This window comes from Sardina pilchardus, chromosome 4, assembly GCF_963854185.1.
Source record: "Sardina pilchardus chromosome 4, fSarPil1.1, whole genome shotgun sequence".
Taxonomy (NCBI): Eukaryota; Metazoa; Chordata; class Actinopteri; order Clupeiformes; family Clupeidae; genus Sardina; species Sardina pilchardus.
Genome location: NC_084997.1, coordinates 20,137,737 through 20,156,892, shown reverse-complemented (window position 1 = coordinate 20,156,892; position 19,156 = coordinate 20,137,737). Strand labels below are relative to the sequence as shown.

Genomic DNA, 19,156 nt, shown 5'->3' with positions numbered 1-19,156 from the left:
GTGCGCAGGAACAGAAAATACGAGGAGACTCCCTGAAGGATTTGCAACTTGTAGTAAAGGTTTGATACTGCTTAATACAATCATAGCGCATCTACAATGCTTAAGCTGATCCGCATGCTGTCCTCTGCTTTTGCCTATATTGTAGATTGTAAAAATGTGCCTCTGTTTTCGCAAGATAACTGTTATTTTGTATGTTTTTTAGAACGTTATCATTTAGCTTGCTAGCATCACACTTAGCCTGCTGATTTGGCTTTAGGTGAAATAACCTACGGTAACTAGCAATTATAGGCTACACTATCTTGTTAATTAAACCAAAGGCTGATTAAACAAAATGTTTGATTGCTGAAAAAAATAGCGATTTGCTGTCAATGGTATTGGCGCGTATGGTTGATGGTAATTGTATCACACAGTAGTTGTAACTAGTAGGCTATTATTATTATGGAGTTGATGTTTTCTTTCAGGGCAGTAGGTGAGATAGTTGAAGTAGCGTAAACATTGTCTGTTAACTGTTCATGTCACATCCCCAGTTGCCTGCTACAGAATATTCACCCCGTGAGAGTGAATAGCAAACCATGGAGAACATTCATCTTGCTGCAGAAGCTGAAGATGACTTGTACTCGGGCTATAATGATTACAACCCAACATTTGACAGTGAGGTAAGCACACGAATACATTTTACAGAGCTTTGCAGTTTGTACAGTGTATTGCTGTATAACTTATTTACTTCTATTACTTACTTTCTTACTTACTTACTTACTTATTGCTATTGCTTACTTACTTTCAAAGGAACTTGATAATGACATCGGCTTCCAGCAAGCTGTCAGGACTAGCCATGGACGAAGACCACCAGTGAGTACAGTACAGTACATAGGCTACTTTTGATGATTCTTTTGTGCTTATCTGCAGACAAAATTTATTTATAGAATGTCTCACAATGAATTGTGGCCTAACTGTAACATGTTGCTCATGTTGTTTTCATACCTGTCTTACTGCGCTAGATGACTGCCAAGTTTCCTGGCACAGCAATTGGAGCACGGCCAGTGGGAACTTCTTACGGGGTGAGTGATCTTGACAGTGTGCCTGAATGTCGTCCAGCGCATCTTTCAAGAAATGTCCATTTATAATGTGCACGGCCATATAATATGTCTACAAATGTGTCCTATTTGTATGTGTTACCACTGGCAAAATCTATCAGAATTTCTCATATGGGTGAATTGCAATGCATTCATGCATGTGTATATCACATCAATGACACTGTGCCATTTACAGTTAAAAGTCTCAGAGATGAAGTGTCAACAGTAGTGTTCAGAAGTTGATGTGAGCTTTCAGTGTGTTTGCTGTTTCCACACACTCAGGTAGAGAGCAGTCAGGGCGGAAGGCTTTTGAAGGTGAGGAAACTTAGCAGTGTTCTGTTCACTTTGAGGGGAGAGGAGCAGAGAGGAGAGGAGCTGAGATGAGATGAGATGGAGGAGGAGCTAGTGAATGAGACATTACAGTGCACGTCATCCATTGGTTTATTCTTGTTACTCACTCTACGTTACTATGTTCGTTTGATCTCACATTTACTGTTCCTTGTCACGTGACGTTGACAGGCCAGAAGTCAGATGGTCTCGTCCATGGGCCGGCCAATGACTGGTGCTGTGCAGGTGAGATATCTCACTGTCTGTTCCATCAGAGATGTATACTGTTACAGGAAAAATTAAACTTATAGACCTAGTAATAAACAACTTATTACAATCAAGTCAGAGTTTGCATAAAGGTTGCATGGGAAATAATAATAAGCCCTATGGTAGTGATTTAGCGGATGAGTTTTTTGGTTTTTTTTATCTCTGTGTCTGTGCATGTAGGATGGGGCAGCTCGGCCTATGACTGCAGTAAGAGCAGCAGGATACTCTTCTACCATGGCCAGAGGTAGGTCCATAGAAACAGACTGTTCACTCCAAACAAAACAGTGTATCCATTTGCAGCTCTCATTCTATGTGCCAATTTGTCTCAAACTGTCTCAATGTCTGTCTTTAATCATTCTAGTTACTAATTGCTAATTAGAAATTACTCATTTCTATTGAATTACTCATTATAAGTTACATTACTTTATGACTTTATTTTCTCAGGTTCAACTTTTGATCCACTGGGACAATCGAAAGGCCCTGCCCCTGCACTAGAGACTAAAATTGAAGACTCGTAAGCTGTTCAATATTGTTTTTGTTTCTTTGCACTTCACTTCAAATGTTATGCCACTTTTATACCTGCTTTTTCCCTTCGGATCACAAGGTGAATCACTGCAAACTTTGCGCTTGTCCTGGTGAGACCACCTGCTCTTGGTCCATTTATTTTGTTTCCAAAAAACAGAGTGCAATTGCTCTATTTACATTTGCCCAAACAAACCGATCTTTAGGGGAAAATGCTCCATAGTGCTATTCAATAGTTCCAAACAGGCTAGAAAGAGAGAGTTACTGCTTGAAGGCGTAATTTTATTACCAGTGTGAACAGTCCACTTGAGGAAAACTTGTAATGTAATATGTTGTCTGCCATTGGTGTTTTAGCCCGGAGGAGAAGATCAAGATTCTTGAGAAGAAGGTGAATGACCTGATTGAGGAGAGCTGCATGGCGTACAGTCGGGGGGACCAGCAGCTGGTGAGTGCGCAGGGTGACCCCTCCCTCAGGGTGTCCGGTCTAGGACTCCAACCTCAACCTCGTTTCCAACCTCTTACCGCACTGCCCTCTCTGTCACTTCACAGAGACCCTTTAACACCAGTGACACTTGGTCACTTGACAAGCTGTAGCTGATTGTCATTTGTAATTTATTCAGAGTAGTAGTGCTAGGAGGGAAGTAAAGTGCCCTGTCAACAATATTGCATATTCAGCAGGACATGAATATCTCCCACTTTGAATTGACCCTTGCTAGTGCTAACAAACACTTGTTTTCCGTTTCTTGTGTGTGTGTGTGTGTGTGTGTGTGTGTGTGTGTGTGTGTGTGTGTGTGTGTGTGCAGGCCCTGGAGAGAGCCAAGGAAGCAGGAAGGAAGGAGAGAGCTCTGGTGAGACAGAGGGAGCAGACAGGGACCTCTGACCACATCAACCTGGACCTCACCTACTCTGTGAGTTCTGGTGTAGTTCTTCCTTTCCAGGGGCACCAGATCACACACACACACACACACACACACACACACACACACAAAACTGTCCTTGACTTAAAACATGCTGACGATGTGTGTGATCTGTGCACAGGTGCTGTTTAACTTGGCCACCCAGTATGCCAACAATGATATGTATCAAGAGGCCTTGAACACTTATTCTGTCATTGTGAAGAACAAGATGTTTAGCAATGCAGGTGACGTAGAGTTTTTTTGTTCAATTATTTCAGATATAATGATTATTTTATGTATAAAAAGTATGATAATATTTCACCTTGATAAAAAATCAAGATACGTAATAGTTTTAATAACCAAAATGTACGTTTGTTATGTTTCCCTCAAACAGGGCGTTTGAAAGTAAACATGGCAAACATCTACTTCAAGCAGAAGAACTACCCAAAAGCCATCAAGTTCTATCGTATGGCTTTGGATCAGATATCCAATGCACACAAGGAGATGAGGCAAGATGATTTCTGTCACACCTCTTCTGTTGATTTCTGCTCTTCTTCTTCCCGTTGCCTGATAGACAACACCATCATCATCATCATCATCTTCATCATTTCTCTGTTGTGTTTGCAGGATAAAGATCATGCAGAACATTGGCGTGGTCTTCATAAAGATGGGCCAGTACTCGGACGCCATTACCTCCTTTGAGCACATCATGAGCGAGAGCCCCAACATCAAGTCCGGCTTCAACCTCATCCTCTGCTACTACGCCATCGGGGATCGCGACCGCATGAAGAAGTCCTTCCAGAAGCTCATCAGCGCCCCCTTGGGCATCGACGAAGAAGACAAATACATACCAGCTAATGTGAGGAACGCTGTTTAATTCTGCTCATACAGTACATCATGTTTCATGACACCAGCCACCAATAGAATTGTTATTTTTATCAAAGGTATGACAACCATTCCTTAAAGCCACTATTTTGTGCTTTTTGCAGGATGACCCCAAAGCTAACATGGTGATCGAGGCCATCAAAAATGACCAGCTTCATCAGATGGAGAGAGATAGGTATTCTAACACACACTGTAAGGATTCATATGTTTATAGACACGGGGGCTAGGACCGTGTGGCCTGACACACTCATCGCTAGGTGTGAGTGTATGCTCACACATGAGTATGAGGGGCTCGAGGCTGGTTTAGCATGGGCTAAATCAACACCACTGCTTGCTAGGCTAGCAGATGAAGACAAGAGGCATGGCTTCTCATACATCAAGTTGTTTGTCTTACAGCCACAAAAGCAAACACTTGGTCATTTCACTTTTAGTTGTCATCATAGTTTATGTTGGCGGGGGAGGTTATGCGTCAGCAAAGTATTTTGGGCGCTGCACAACACGGGAAAATGTTTTTCGTGTCTTGGTCCTGTGGTACCAAACATAAACATAACCTTGACTGGCCCATGTGCTGTGGTCTTAAGCAGCCTCCACAGTGCCCCAACCAACGCCAAACAAACTACAACAGACACCAACAGTTGGATCAGTGTGTGCCGACCGTCTGTGTTTGTTCTGTGTTTGTTGGGGCCGTGTACAAGATGCCAGAGATGCAGTAGTTTCCTTTGTATTAACTGCATTGTGAATAAGCCGCAGGGCAGTGTTTTATGCAAGTTAAAAGAAGCAAAAACATATTAATACCATGTTAACTGCCCCGTGTATTAACCTCATAGCTGAAGACATTTTGCAAAATCAATGTATAAGCTGCATCTTATAGTTGGGAAATGACGGTATGCCAGTCTGACTTTGAGGCGAAGTGGGGCTTTAAACTAGAATAAGCCTGTAGTCCTGAGGGAAGCCGGTTATATCTTAAGCAGATTGTTTGTGACTGTGTTTTTACTTCATATTCTGTGTTCACATGACACATGATGACAAACTTGAAGAGATTCTAAATCAGAGCCTCTGTTCTCTTCTACAGAAAAGCGCTGGCAGAGAAGTACATCATGACATCTGCCAAGCTCATCGCCCCTGCCATTGAGAACAGCTTTGCTGCCGGGTTTGACTGGTGAGTGTCTAACAGCGCCAGCAGAGGGCGCTCTAGCGCAGTCTTCCAGTGCACAGTTCTGTTAGGATTATTACAAAAAACATGACGCTATTGTTTAAGTGAATCTATAAGTCATTTAAATGTTGACAACAAATAAAACATGTTTGCATTGTATTAATGCAAATTATTATTATATTATTATTATTACATAATTTTCAACTTTAAGCAGTTTTGGCTCATTGAGTCTGGCCGAGTGTTTGTTTTTTTTTTTTTAATCACCACTGACACTTGGTTTGGCCCCTGCAGGTGTGTGGACATGGTGAAGAGCTCACAGTACGTGGAGCTCGCCAACGACCTGGAGATCAACAAAGCCATCACTTACCTGAGGCAGAGGGACTTCAACCAGGTGAGAGGCTCAGGGCCCAGACAGATGCACAGCGGTAGAGTTCTGTTAGTTACGGCACTCAAGGGAACAGGATGTGATCTAGCCAGCATGCTCTAAAGTTATTTGGCCTAGAAAGACAAGAGGGGACAGTTTTGGGCATTAGATTAGATAAAAGTGTTTTTTTATTATCTGAAATACCGATGAGGGTACAAAGAACAGGTTGTTCATGAGGAACAGTTTCCTGGCCTAAAAAAAAACCAGTGAAATACCTCTCCATGAAGAACCTCTCCTTTGTTCAGTGTGGACTTCACTGTCTGACTGTCCGATGTGCGTTTGTTATTCTCTTGTTATTCTTCTCCGCACTGCTAGTCATTTTTGATTACTTCTTGTTACGGGCACTCCTTGTACTCCGTGGCCTATTTCCCTTTGTCCTCCCCTTTGTCATGTTTTTTTTCTGGACTGATTTATTGCCAGTGGGTTATTTCTCTGCATCCTCTGGATGTCTGTCCACTCCTGCGTGCTCACCGGTCAACTGTTTGTTTGTGTTCCCCTTTTCTTTTTGCGTTGCCCACTGTCTGTCCACCTGCATGGCTCTTGAGGCGGAGGTATGTGCATCTTGCATGCCCGTGGTGTGGTTGTTGTGTGCATGGACTCACTGTTCTAAGGACTCTCACTGTTCACTAAGACTGTGACTTTATTTCCTAGAGACTAGATAGCTGAATGGGATTTATACAAGTCTGAATGGAAGTTACATTGTAACTGTATTAGAAGATATACAAAAAGCGTTATTACCTACTGTATTCTACTACACCGTACACATCATGCACACCTTTCTTCAGAATACTCTTTAGTGTACTTCAGAATATTCCCCGTGTCACTGTGCATACTGTAGCTGTACAAATGCTGATTTCTGAAAGCAGGCTGTGGAGACGCTCAAGACGTTTGAGAAGAAGGACAGCAGGGTGAAGAGTGCCGCCGCCACCAACCTCTCCTTCCTCTACTTCCTGGTAAGGATGGCTGCCGCCCCGCTGTCACGACCATGTTTGGTAGTATTGGGTTCCGCTGACAGTGGACAGAGACATCCACAGACAGGTTGAATAGTAAAGTTATGAGCGCACAGCAGAGTGGATTAAATGGTTGGCCACAGAAAAGCTGTTGTCAGCAGCTTGAATTTTAGATTCACTTTATGGTGTAATGACTTTATTGATGACACAAAGCACTTAAAGGGATTCTCTGTGCATGCACCACCAATACCCCTCAACAGAATCTAATAGCATTTGTAGCACTCAATGGCTGTAAAAAGCAAGTACAGTTTACACATAGCCAGAAGTGAACCCATTTGACCATATGGTTGGTATTTTAGTAGATATCTACAGTTCTTCATAATATACAGTATGCCCATGATGCCATGCTCCATGCGGTCCATGTGATTTACGGTCAGTGGTAGAGCTATTAAGCCTGTATGTGTACCTCCTGATACACTGACCCCTCCTCCCATCACCCTGTCCCCCCACACCACCCCACCCCATCAGGAGAGGGACTTTGACCAGGCAGACCGCTATGCCGACATGGCCATGAGCGCTGACCGCTACAACCCGGCGGCGCTCATCAACAAGGGCAACACCGTGTTCGAGAAGCAGGACTACGAGAAGGCCGCCGAGTTCTACAAAGAGGCCCTCCGCAACGACTCGTCCTGCACCGAGGGGCTCTACAACCTGGGTCAGTCATCAGTAATGGACAGTAATGGACAGGGCCCAAGAGTCACAGATTAACTACAACGCATGCTGAAAACACACAAGATGCGCACTCTGACATGTTAATTATATGCCTACTTTAGCATTACGTATCAGCACACAACACCCACATGTATTGTCATTTAAGAGAACGTATTCCTGTAGCTGTTGTTGTGTTTTGCAGTGGTGTGGTTGAAGGAATGATAGAGCCAATCAATGAATCAATCAGTGAACCAATCAATCAGTCAGTCAGTGTAATCATCAGTGATTATTGTTGCTTGAATTAAGGTCTGACCTATAAGAAGCTGGGACGGCTGGACGAAGCTCTGGACTGCTTCCTGAAGCTCCACGCCATCCTCAGGAACTGCCCACAGGTCATGTTCCAGCTGGCCAGTCTGTATCCTTCCCAGTGAAAGACTCTCAGGTGGACACCAAACCAGGGTGGGTTGCACCAACAAGGATTAAATTAATCCATAACTGACATTTAAATCTGAGTTTAAATCAATTGAGCAACAGGGTTAAAATTAATCCAGGTTTATGTGAATGTTTAAGCCAAGATTAAAATGATGGTTTAAATGTAAACGGTAAACCTGATTACTTTTAAACTAGGTTTAAAGTTTGGTGCAACTGGATTAATGATTAAACCTTGATTTAATCCAGGTTAAGACTTAATCCTTGTTGGTGCATCCCACCCCCAGTGTTGTAGGCTTGTTAACTCTGTGGGTATACTGTGATAAGGCCTTTTGTGCCACAAGGCACGATGTGGATAGGTAGCAGGTAACATACTGTGATGTAGTAGTTAACTGTAGTGGGTATACTGTGATCAACCCCAAATGTTAATATATATATCCTTGCCTGTTTAAGTGGGTATACTGCATAGTCCTGCATATCATGTACAGTAGACTATACACCACTATATCAATCCCAGTGGTCCGGGTTCACAGTAGTCTACAGTAAAGACACTGTATGATGACGTCTCATTCTTGCCGCAATATGAATAACAGCCTCTCCAGCTTTGGCATAGCCAGTGCAAGATCAGATGGCATTGATTAGTCAGCTTAGTCTTAATTAGAGAAATGTGTGACCGCCACGTTTGATGTTTGAGTTACTGCGTGTAGGGGTGGGGCCTGTGTGAGATGCAGTCTGAATATCAGCTGGGCCACACCAGCAGGCTAACTTGAACGAGGATCAAGACCAGACTCTCTCCAGACTCAGGCCCTGTGAGGAAGCACTACGGTTGTCTCCTTAACCAGCGTCAGCTACGAGATGCTGGAGGACCCCCACCAGGCCATCGATTGGCTGATGCAGCTGATCAGCGTCACGCCCACTGACCCCCAGGTGCTGGCCAAGCTGGGGGAGCTCTACGACAACGAGGGGGACAAGTCCCAGGCCTTCCAGCACTACTACGAGGTGCGGGGGACCCCGTTACTCCACTACCGTCATTTCCTGAATATTAGCCGCGGCTTATGCATTGATTTTGCAAAAATTCTTCCGCTATGAGGTTGATACATAACATGGGGACAGTTAATATGGTATTAATATGGTTTTGTGTCTTTTAACTTCCATAAAACACTGCCCTGTGGCTTATACACGGGAAATGATTGTACTCTCATTCACACCCACTACTGCCCATCATCACCTGGGGGGATGCAGTTCAGAGTGCACTGTTACTGTAATTTCCCAACTATTAGATGCAGATTATACGTTGATTTGCAAAGTTTCTTCAGCTATGAGGTTAATACACGCAGGTTGATTGATATGGCATCAATATGGTTTTGTTCTTTTAACTTGCATAAAACACTGACCTGCGGCTTGCACAGTACGTACACAATGCGGCTAATACACCGGAAATTACTGTAATCAGCTTACTCAAAGTTACTCATGTCAATTCGTAAATCTGTTTGCCAATAATTGCCTACAACATACAAGGTAAATGTTAAAAACAAGGGGAAGCCATAGGAGAATGTTAACATAAATGTTCATTTGTTTCAGTCCTTCAGATATTTTCCTTCGAATATTGGCGTTATTGAATGGCTGGGAGCATACTACATCGACACCCAGTTTTGTGAGAAGGCCATTCAGTACTTTGAGAGGGCCACACTTATTCAGTAAGTATTAGCAGCCATCCTTTTTCCATTCGATGTGTTGTCAAAACAGTTTAACCTCTGTTTGCCATAGGCAATGACAAAAATACATACTACTTATAATACATGCAGTCATGCACACACTAGCACTGGTAAATACATTAAATCAACTGTATTGGAGGTGTCTCAGGCTGTGGTGTTGTATGTTAGGCCTGGACATCGCTGTTCTCATGTGTGCTTGGTAACAGCATGGGGTCATTGTTCTGATGTGCAGGCCCACCCAGGTGAAGTGGCAACTGATGGTAGCCAGCTGCTACAGGAGAAGCGGTAGGACTTGAGCTGTGATGGGAATGCTAACAATACGGAGGAATGTTCCCCTGTGGTCAATAATGTGTTAACATGATGGTGTTCAACCAACAGGGAACTACCAGAAGGCCTTGGACACCTACAAAGACATCCATCGGAAATTTCCAGAGAATGTGGAATGTAATGCACCCTTATTTTACTTCTTGACATCATTGTCACCAGAGTTATTTGTTTGTTTTAAGTAAAGACTGTGTTCATTTGATTTGTGTGTGTGTGTGTGTGTGTGTGTGTGTGTGACCCCCTCCCAGGCCTGCGTTTCCTGGTGAGGCTGTGCACAGACATGGGCCTGAAGGAGGTGCAGGAGTACGCCACCAAGCTCAAGAAGGTGGAGAAGATGAAGGAGATCCGAGAACAGGTGCACCCTCCTCAGCCTGGCCCATAGACACTAGACAAGAAGACGCCATTTTTTTTCATGTTCACAATGAACAAGACAGATACAGCGGTCCACACCAGGCAGTCAATAATGCCACTTTGTTTAAATGTCGGTCTAGACTTCATACACCATAAACTCCAACATCATAACTTCCCGTTTCATTCCAAGATCATAAATGCAAGGTTGTCCGTGGAGGTTAGGGATCTGGATAAGGAGGCAGGGGAGAGAGAGAGAGAGAGGGAGAGAGGGACAGGGCTGGCAGTTACTGTATGTCCCATTCTTCAGCCTGCTATTACTGTCTGTCGACACAGCCAAAGCCTCCCATTTCTCTCATAGCTAAAATCCCATCGTGTCTGCACAGCCTGTGCTGTGTGGCACTAGATAGAACCAGATTACATCTTACTGCATCCTGTTTCGGCAGACCGTGGTTAATAACACCATAAAGCTCTGGATGGCCCTCTAACAAGCCAACAGAGATCACTGCTGTGGCTCTGCAGGTCTGGGGCAGGCATGGGCCCTTGGACTGGGACAAGGAAAGGGGACTTTTTGGATGGAGGGAGAGAGAGGGATGAAAGGAGAGAGAGAGAGAGGGAGGTGATGTAGAGCAGAGCGATGGGGAAAGGGAGAGAGAGAGAGAGAGAGAGAGAGAGAGAAAGCGTTGAAGTCTGATTGTTTCGAGAGAATGGAGAACAGCTGTTGCTAAATCAGCCCAGATATGTTCTTGGAGTCCGAGGCTTAGGGAGGATTTGTCTTCCAGAGTTTGTCGCGTTCCTTCTCTCTCTCAGTCTCACTCATTCTCATGCTGTTGGCTGTCGCTCTCTCTGTTGACGTCATCAAAAATCAACATCAGTATCTGGTGTTGGCACTTCATGGGTATTTGCATGTGTTTTCTCCATGGCAACATACAAACATAAGAATGCCAACAAACCAATCTTCTAACTAATACCCCCTTCCATATCTCACTCTGACACACACACACACACACACACACACACACAGAGAGAGTCTTTTGAGCGTCTTGGTCTGGTGTCAAGTGTAGAGTGGCTGCAGTCGGTGCAGTCCAGATCCGTCCACTGAGGGAGACAGAAAGCCCTGAGGGTTAGAGGTCACTCTGTTTTTCATGTAAGTGTCAGACACATATTTAGATGCAGTCAGTCGCAGTTTTGTCTCACACACTCCCTCTTTCTCTGAGTCAAGTCGGAGTAGGAGAACGGTCACTCAGTCCATGTTCTCGTTTGTCCATTTCTTTATTGTTGGTTTAGTGACATTGTGCACATTTACTCATATGAAGTTTCTCTCTGGTCTCTCTCTTTCTCTCTCTCTCTCTCTCAGAGAGTGAAGTCGGGGCGAGAGAGTAGTGCTCGAGGCCGACGAGAGGGCAGTGCTGGCAGTGGTAAGTTCAGAAGCCTGTCTACTGGACTGCATTGGTCATCTAAACATCTGAGACCACAGCTGGTTCCACACGCTCTCAGTAACCATGACCATAATCTTTCCCCTGAGTTTTTTTTTTGTCTTGTTTTCACTAATGGCCATGTTGTCTTTCCCAAACCTCTTACTCACGGTCCATTCCTTCCTGCTCATTGAGAGCAGGCAGCTCACAACCCGTCCGCACTCCCCCCAAGAACTCCGGTGGTATGGCTCTCCTTAGCAATCTCATAACTCAAGTAGCATGAGCTGCCATAATTAGTCAATTAGTGCATTCAGTCACAGTTAGACTTAGCTTTCAGTGCTATATGCTTGATCCTACCGCATTGACAGAATGTAGAAGCCAAATAACACTTGCATTCATACAGTAGCTATGCTGGGTCCTACACTTCAAAAAATAGAACCTAACCCAAGTTCGTTTTTTTTATCCGGAAATCAAAACCAATTTGAATTTTTGATCACTTGGTTAGAATTGATTAGATACACAGTTTTTTGCAGTGTAGAGGGAAATTAGACAGCTTGTCTGTCTGATATCTCCACTTGCACAACTGTAGGTTGAGGTTGAGGACTTAACTGACATTCCATGGCCCAAGTGTTTGTTATGACAAGAAACTTAAGTGAGTGGTGATGGAAACTAAAGTACTGGTGGACTGGTGGAAAGTGTTGCTAAAGCCGCCAGGGCCCAAGCATGAGGCTGCATACCAGCTAGTCTCAGCTTTTCATCAGTCCTTGTCAGAAACCGTAGACGACAAGTTTGATGAGTTGCAATCACACTTTTAAGGAATCCGCTGGGTTTTTTAAAACTCTCTCTCTCTCTCTCTCTGCCTGCTTTCCATTTTCTAAATGTGTTTTTAATTCAGAGAGATTTCTTTGCCTTTTACAAAGAATATTTATTGTAGGAATGTACAGAATGCTGGAGTTGCAGGCAGCAGAGAATATTGACAAAAATCTTGAATATTCCTTTACAGTTTTTGCCCGTTGCTTGAACACTATAGACCCATGCTTAGACTAAAGTAACACAACTTGAAGTTTTGTTGCCATATCTCAAACGCATGTACCTATACCTTAAACAAAAGTACTGCTTTGCACTCTAGTTGCAATTCTGTAATACACTTACTCCTTTATGCAACACACTTGGTCCTGCATACTACTCTCTATGTCATACATAGACACTTTGTTCAAAAATGAAATCTCATAGGACCATTTGTTAAACACATGTATCCAAAATACAAAACACATCGGGTAATTGCAACCACTCAAATACACACCTGAACGCACTTACTTGCAAAACTGAACACCAATCAGCCATCTACAAAAAGCCCATTCGTTTAGCCATTGGAAATGGTGATGTGAACGGTATATTTCCCAGTGTTGTGTCATTGTTTCCTTGTGTGTAGAGTTTTGGCACAATGAGTGAAGTTTTTCTAAATGTATTCAAGCAAATATGTTTTATATAAAGTAGACTAGTGTATTCCTCCTGATTTGCAAGTGTATGCATATGATGCAAGTGTGTTTCATTTTGTCACCAGAGTTACATTTTGACAAAGGATTGTTGGGTTTTGATTGCAGAGTTTAGGTACTGATAGAAGAGTTTCAATTTGGCATACATGTGAAAGGTTTATTTCCTAGTGTTGTGTTATGTTCGCTAGTGTGTAGAGTTTTGGTACGGTGAGCGAAGTTTTGCAAAATGTGTTCAAGCAACGGGCAAAAACTGTAATAGTGAAGCTGCTTGAGTATGTACTAATCCAAGATAAGGCTTGCATCGTAGTGGTAGACTAGTTGAAGCACACTCAAGTCTTTAAGGCATTAATGATTTCACTCTTTTTGTTTTCATTTCAGATTTGTAGGTTAGGCCAGAGATGCGTTCAAATTTGGCAAACAGCGACGAATGTTTGTGGTGGACATGTTTTTATTGAACAGTTAAATTTGAACAATTTGGTGTTAACATCCCATTGTAACGGTAATCGCATTGTTACCTTAATCAAGTTCATGTACAGTTCCACTGTATGTTCGTGGAGAGCTACCACCCCTGATTGTTTGCGATTGTTCGCAAACGTTCGCAGAAAACTGTTTGCCAATGTTTGCAAACGTTATGTTTGCACATTTGAATGCACCTCAGGTGAGAGGTGTAGATCACGGATAGTCAGACACAGACACACACACACGCACACGCACGCACGCACACACGCGCACGCACACACGCACGCACGCACGCACACACAAACACGCGCGCACACACACACACACACACACACACACACACACACACTGTTCATCCATCACTTGGTAACCTTTCACCTGACAGTATCAATGACTTCCTGTCACTGCATTTCATTCTTTTCTCTTGTCTTCTCCTGCTTCCCTTTCTGGCCTATCTGGGCTTTGTATGCAAAGCTTCTGCGGCAGCTGCGTCCAGCCTTGTCCACACTCCCCCTAAGAGAGTGCCCGGTATGAGTCCTGAAGATGCGGCTGTAGCCCAGTCCAGCCTTGTCCACACTCCCCCTAAGAGAGTGCCCGGTATGAGTCCTGAAGATGCGATACAATTTCGTTTTGAGATGCATAGAGTCTTTAGCCCAGGTGGACCCAGATGAGTCTGTTAGCAAATCTGAATTTGCTGGACCTGTTCATCTGGGTTCGCCGAGGCTATAGAGGCTTGAGAGTTTCCATTAGCGGAGAGGCACAAGCTTCCGTAGTTTTGTTGTTTCAGTGTATGGTAGAATTGTGTTGTGTTGTGTTGTGGGTATGAAGTGCCAACTGCTACAAAAAAAAGTTCTAGAAAAACCACAAGATCAAGCAGGCTATGGCAACATTGCCTCGCTAATATAGAGTATCTTCTGCCTTGAGGACTGCTCACTACTCTTGTATATGCATGGCTCTGTGAGTAATGTTTTTGCCTTTGTTTTTTTGGGGGGGTCACAGATGTGGACATGAGAACAGGTGAGAAATGAGGCGCAGCTTGTAGAATTGATGAGGAATTTGTTGTCAGTGTAGATCCCCAACTGAATAACCTAGACCTCTTTTTTTATGTTAAAGAGTAGTGGTGAAATGTGTTTTTTCTTTTTTTTACATTTTTTCTTTTTTTTTACAAATACATTTTTGGAGGCTTTCTGCCTTTATTCAGATAGAACAGCTTTATTTAGATAAGACAGTGAGTTATGAGGACTCCCTGGCAGAAGAAATATTGTATCTCAATGTGACTTTCCTGGAAAAAGAAAGGATAGATAAAAAAGAAACTAAAAAATGGTGACAAGAAGTTAGTGGGAGAGTGAAATGGTGTGGGATGGGAAAACGTCTACTGAAATACTGTAGTTGTGTGTTAGGTTGTTTTAATGTGTTGTTTGTCGTCTAGGGCCTGAGAAATGTGCATAAAAATGCAACAAAATTCCTGAAACAGACAAACAAGATGGGTGGAAAGTTACTGGAATATTGTTAAACCCTGACTGTTTTTCATACCCTCAGAACTCCACCAACATTAGGCCATGAAGCGTTGCAAATTTTGATTACAAAATGTTACAAAAAGTTCACCACTAATATTCTTTCCACTCATCTTGCCGTTTCTTCCCATTCACCATTATTATTTTCTTATTAACTCAGTCTCTCCTGCTCTATTGCACTCCAAGGAGCTTTGACCTCCTCTTTTCTTCTCTTCTCTTCTCTTCTCTCCTTTTCTCCTCCGTGTCTGTGGTTCTGTGGCAGCCTCTCACTCTGAGGCCAAACACAGCCCTGTGCTGGAGCAGGCCAGAGGTACGTACCTGGCTTCTCTCTCTTTCTCTCTCTCTCTCTCTCTCTCTCTCTCTCTCTCTCTCTCTCTCTCTCTCTCTCCTCACCTCTTCTCACCTCCTCTCTCAGGGTCTCAGGGTCAGAGTGAGCAGGGTCCTAAAGGTGACCTCTATTCACCTCCTCTCTCTGGCTGAGTGAGCAGGGTCCTAGAGGTGACGCACACACATACAAACGCATCATGAGGCCAAAGATCAAACATATCTTGACATTCTGTGAGAAAGTATGAACTGCCCATTTCTATTCACTTTATTTATATATTAATTACATACAAATGTACATTTTGCCCTTGGAAAAAGGGGTGTGTTCCATCCTGGGGAACATTGTGCGGTGGTGGTGGTACTGACTGGCCGAGCAGCACTACACTACATCAGCAGACAGGGCCCCTCCAGGGCAGCGGCAGCGTGAGCAACACCGAATGCCAAACTGTCAGATTCCGTAGCACATTCTGTCGAGCTGCTGCTAGCCGTTGCTCGCCACAAGCGGCTCTCTTTTTCCCAGCAGCCCCGTGGGCTCCAGTCACTCAGAGTGTGCTGTGGTTACAGGCCCGCCGCCAGCGTCAGCTGACCGACACTCTCAGGTGTTTGAGTAAGGCCTTGATGTTGGGCGTGTGAGTGTGAGAGTGTGTGAGAGTGTGTGAGAGTGTGTGAGAGTGTGTGTGAGTGTGTATGTGTGTGTATGTGTATGTGTGTGTGTGTGTGTGTGTGTGTGTGTGTGTGTGTGTGTGTGTGTGTGTGTGTGTGTGTGTGTGTGTGTGTACAGTATATATGTGTGTGTGTGTGTGTCAGTGAGACTCAGCATAGTCTCCACCATAGGCTCTCACAGAAGACTTATTATCTACAGGGAATATACGATTTTCACACGGGCATGGAGTTCCTCCCACCTGACACATTCTACCGTGTGCTTTCAGCAGGGGAGAGGAACATCCAGACGCCTGCCGGGGAGCTTTATTGACACAATACCGAGGGGGTGGAGGGGAGTGCATGTTTGGAATAGCTGCGTCTGCATGCGTATAAATGTGCTAGGGATGCAAAATTCAGCCACAGATTTCAGTCCTGTGGAAGAGCCCGTCTAGTTTCACAGAGTTAAAGGGGCCTTCAGAAGGGACCAAGGTCCGCTGGTGGAAAGAATGAGATCGGGGGGGGGGGGGGGGGGGGGGAATCTTCCACTCTCGCTATGGTTACGCGGCGTCCGTACGCACGCAGGGCGTTTGAAGTGCCACATCTGCTTCTCGGCACCGCAGCGGTGTCGGTACTGAGTCCGGCGGGCCAGGACGCTGAGCAGAGCCAGGTGACTCAGGCTCACTCCCCCGTCTGAGTGGGACCGAGCCGAGGTGTTGGCCCCCTCACACACCACGTCGCTCTGCAGCTTGTTACGGAGGAGGCGTTCTCACTGGTCAGGAGAGAGAGCAGAGACAGCTCATATGCTGGCCTGCAGTCGGGTTCTTGTGTCTGAAGACAATCAGAGACAGACCAGATCTGTCTCTGGGCTCAGTTGTTACATAACTAATTACACCATATGGTTTCTTCCATGAGTTGGAAGATGCTTAACAGGTCCTGCACATTTACTGTGTGGATAGGTACTACAGTCTAGCTCTGTGTCTGATAGACAGTACTCAATGTTGAAACATAGCTATATGCAATAGCCTACTGTAATCTTATGCAATATATGCAATCTAAATGCAATACTGAAAATATGCAAACTATATGTGATGTGATCTACAAAAAACCATCACATGGTGCACTCAAAAATCCTTCATTTTTACTGCGTTTCAACCCTCCCTGGTGAAATTTGACCAACTTAAGATTCTGATATCATCCTCGCAACATTCTTGACACTGTCCCCTAGCAAAATCCAAATCATCAGAATCATAAGTTGGTCAAATTGCATCATGTGATGGGGTTGCCCAGATCGCATAACATTATTCACTTAATTACACCATGCTTAGTGTATCAAGGAAAAAGGTAAATCTGCATATGTAGATGAATGAGAGGTGCCTCGTGTGAAAGGTATTATTACTCACGACTGCTATCTCATGTGGTTTGTGGTCCTTCAGACAGCAGTCACAGTGGCCATGGCAACAGTACCCGCAGCGAGAGGCTGAGCGCCAAGCTCCGGTCACTGCCAGGCAACAACGAGCCGTACGAGGCCAGTGCCCAACGAGACATTGGTGAGTGGAGTCATTCTTCGTGTCTTCTGTCCGCAAGAAAATGACATAACGTACTCTTTAATTCTTCACCTTCTTGTCTACAAAGTCACAAAAACGAGTCTCTCACGTTTAGCCACATGGGATTCATCACATGTCATTAGAACATCCACTGTAATAGTGATCATCATTTATATTCAGTTAATGCAGTTGTCACAGTTGTGTTTCTTGTGGGGGGGCTCCTGGCTTGTGTCTGCAGTTACGGTTCCCATATTCTCCACCTGCAACAGCTTTCCTTTCCGTTCCCTGGTGGAGGATTCTCCCTCTCCCTCTCTGGAAGGATCATTAGAGAGAGAGAGATTTCTCCTCGGCCTGATCTGTATGCAAAAGTGTCTGTTCCGTGCTGGGATGTTCCATTGCTGGTCACAAGTTTCGTAAACATAGTATTAGTGGGAATATCTGTGGCCATAATAACTCATAATGTTCCCAAACATTCAGAATTAATGAACCCAAGTTGTTTTGTTGTCCTTGTGTGCGATGCAAGAATGCAAGACTTCTGAAGATGTTAGAAGTGAAATGAAGGATTGCAAGTGGTCAATAAGCACATAATGATTTAGTGTATTTAGCCGTTATTCTCCAGAAATGTATTCAGATTTGTCTTTTATCTTTTGCAGATAGAATTAGTCTTTTATCAGTTCTTCATCTACTCTGATTTAACTGCTGTAGCTTCTTGTGCAGCGGTCTACCCAATGCTTAAACTTTAACTAATATATCTGCAGATGCATCCTACGTGGACCCACTGGGGCCTCAGATGGAGAGGCCGAAGACAGCAGCAAAGAAACGCTTTGAGGAAGACGAGTTTGCTGACGAAGAGCTCGGAGATGACCTATTACCAGAATAGCCTGGAAGTCTACAACTTCCTGTTTATTCAAATTGGTCCTCAGTTCACAAGAGGCTTTTTTCCCTACATGTGCAATGTCAGAATTGTCCCATTCCTGTTTAGCATTCCACAGGAGTCACTGTGTGTATGAGAGAGAATAAGTGTGTGTGTGTGTGTGTGTGTGTGTGTGTGTGTGTGTGTGTGTGTGTGTGTGTGTGTGTGTGTGTGTGTGTGTGTGTGTGTGTGTGTGTGTGTGTGTGTGTGTGTGTGTGTGTGTGTGTGTGTGTGTGTGTGTGTGTGTGTTTTGGCCTGGCCTGACATTCCCCAGGTTACTCAGATGAAAGCTATTCCATATGTGTCCCAAAGGCACAGTTATCACTTTCCTTTCGGTTTTCCCTTTTTGGTTGAAACGGTAACACTGACACATGACCATTGGCACTTCATTAGACATCCCCTCCAATTCCCCAGGTCTGATAATTTCACTAAAGAAAGAAAAAAAAGCAATACTAATGTTTTGAGGTACCATTTCCTTGCTTTGAGTATTTATATTTTGATAGTCTTGCAGAGTGTACTTGATGATAAAATGTAATTGCATTTATATATGGAAATAAATATTTTCAGATTAAACTTGTCGGCCTTATGCTTTATGCTGTGTTGAATGAATGATTGGTATTTATTAATGATGTCAAGTGCACTGAAATGTCAAATCTGTTACAACTGCAGCATAGTAAATGTATTACACTGTGATTAAATTGTGTTGTACTCTAAATCTTGGGAGTGCATGTTGAACTGTCAATTTATCTCCTTGCAATGTACACTGGGGGCCAGTGATTGGCAGACGTGCTCCAATTACTTTTTCATTCCTAGGTGTCACTATCC

At 43.9% G+C, this 19,156-nt stretch overlaps 1 protein-coding gene across 3 annotated transcripts; it reads left to right on the top strand.

Moving 5' to 3' along the window:
* Window positions 1-11: 11 nt before the first annotated feature.
* On the top strand, window positions 12-18,904 carry ift88 (intraflagellar transport 88 homolog). Of its 3 annotated transcripts, XM_062534484.1 has the most exons (28): window positions 12-59; window positions 528-656; window positions 787-849; window positions 999-1,058; window positions 1,356-1,388; window positions 1,593-1,646; window positions 1,848-1,911; window positions 2,112-2,181; window positions 2,544-2,634; window positions 2,993-3,097; window positions 3,228-3,330; window positions 3,480-3,594; window positions 3,713-3,944; window positions 4,075-4,145; window positions 5,043-5,129; window positions 5,415-5,514; window positions 6,414-6,500; window positions 7,026-7,212; window positions 7,515-7,623; window positions 8,486-8,636; window positions 9,219-9,334; window positions 9,585-9,637; window positions 9,731-9,796; window positions 9,925-10,031; window positions 11,382-11,442; window positions 15,171-15,218; window positions 17,308-17,421; window positions 18,177-18,904. In XM_062534484.1, exons 2-28 carry the CDS (start codon window positions 573-575, stop codon window positions 18,296-18,298), a joined length of 2,553 nt encoding a protein of 850 aa, XP_062390468.1. In that variant the 5' UTR covers window positions 12-59; window positions 528-572; the 3' UTR covers window positions 18,299-18,904. The 3 variants fall into 3 exon arrangements, with proteins under 3 accessions (XP_062390468.1, XP_062390469.1, XP_062390470.1); XM_062534485.1 differs by lacking the exon at window positions 15,171-15,218; XM_062534486.1 differs by lacking the exons at window positions 1,356-1,388; window positions 15,171-15,218.
* Window positions 18,905-19,156: the final 252 nt, after the last annotated feature.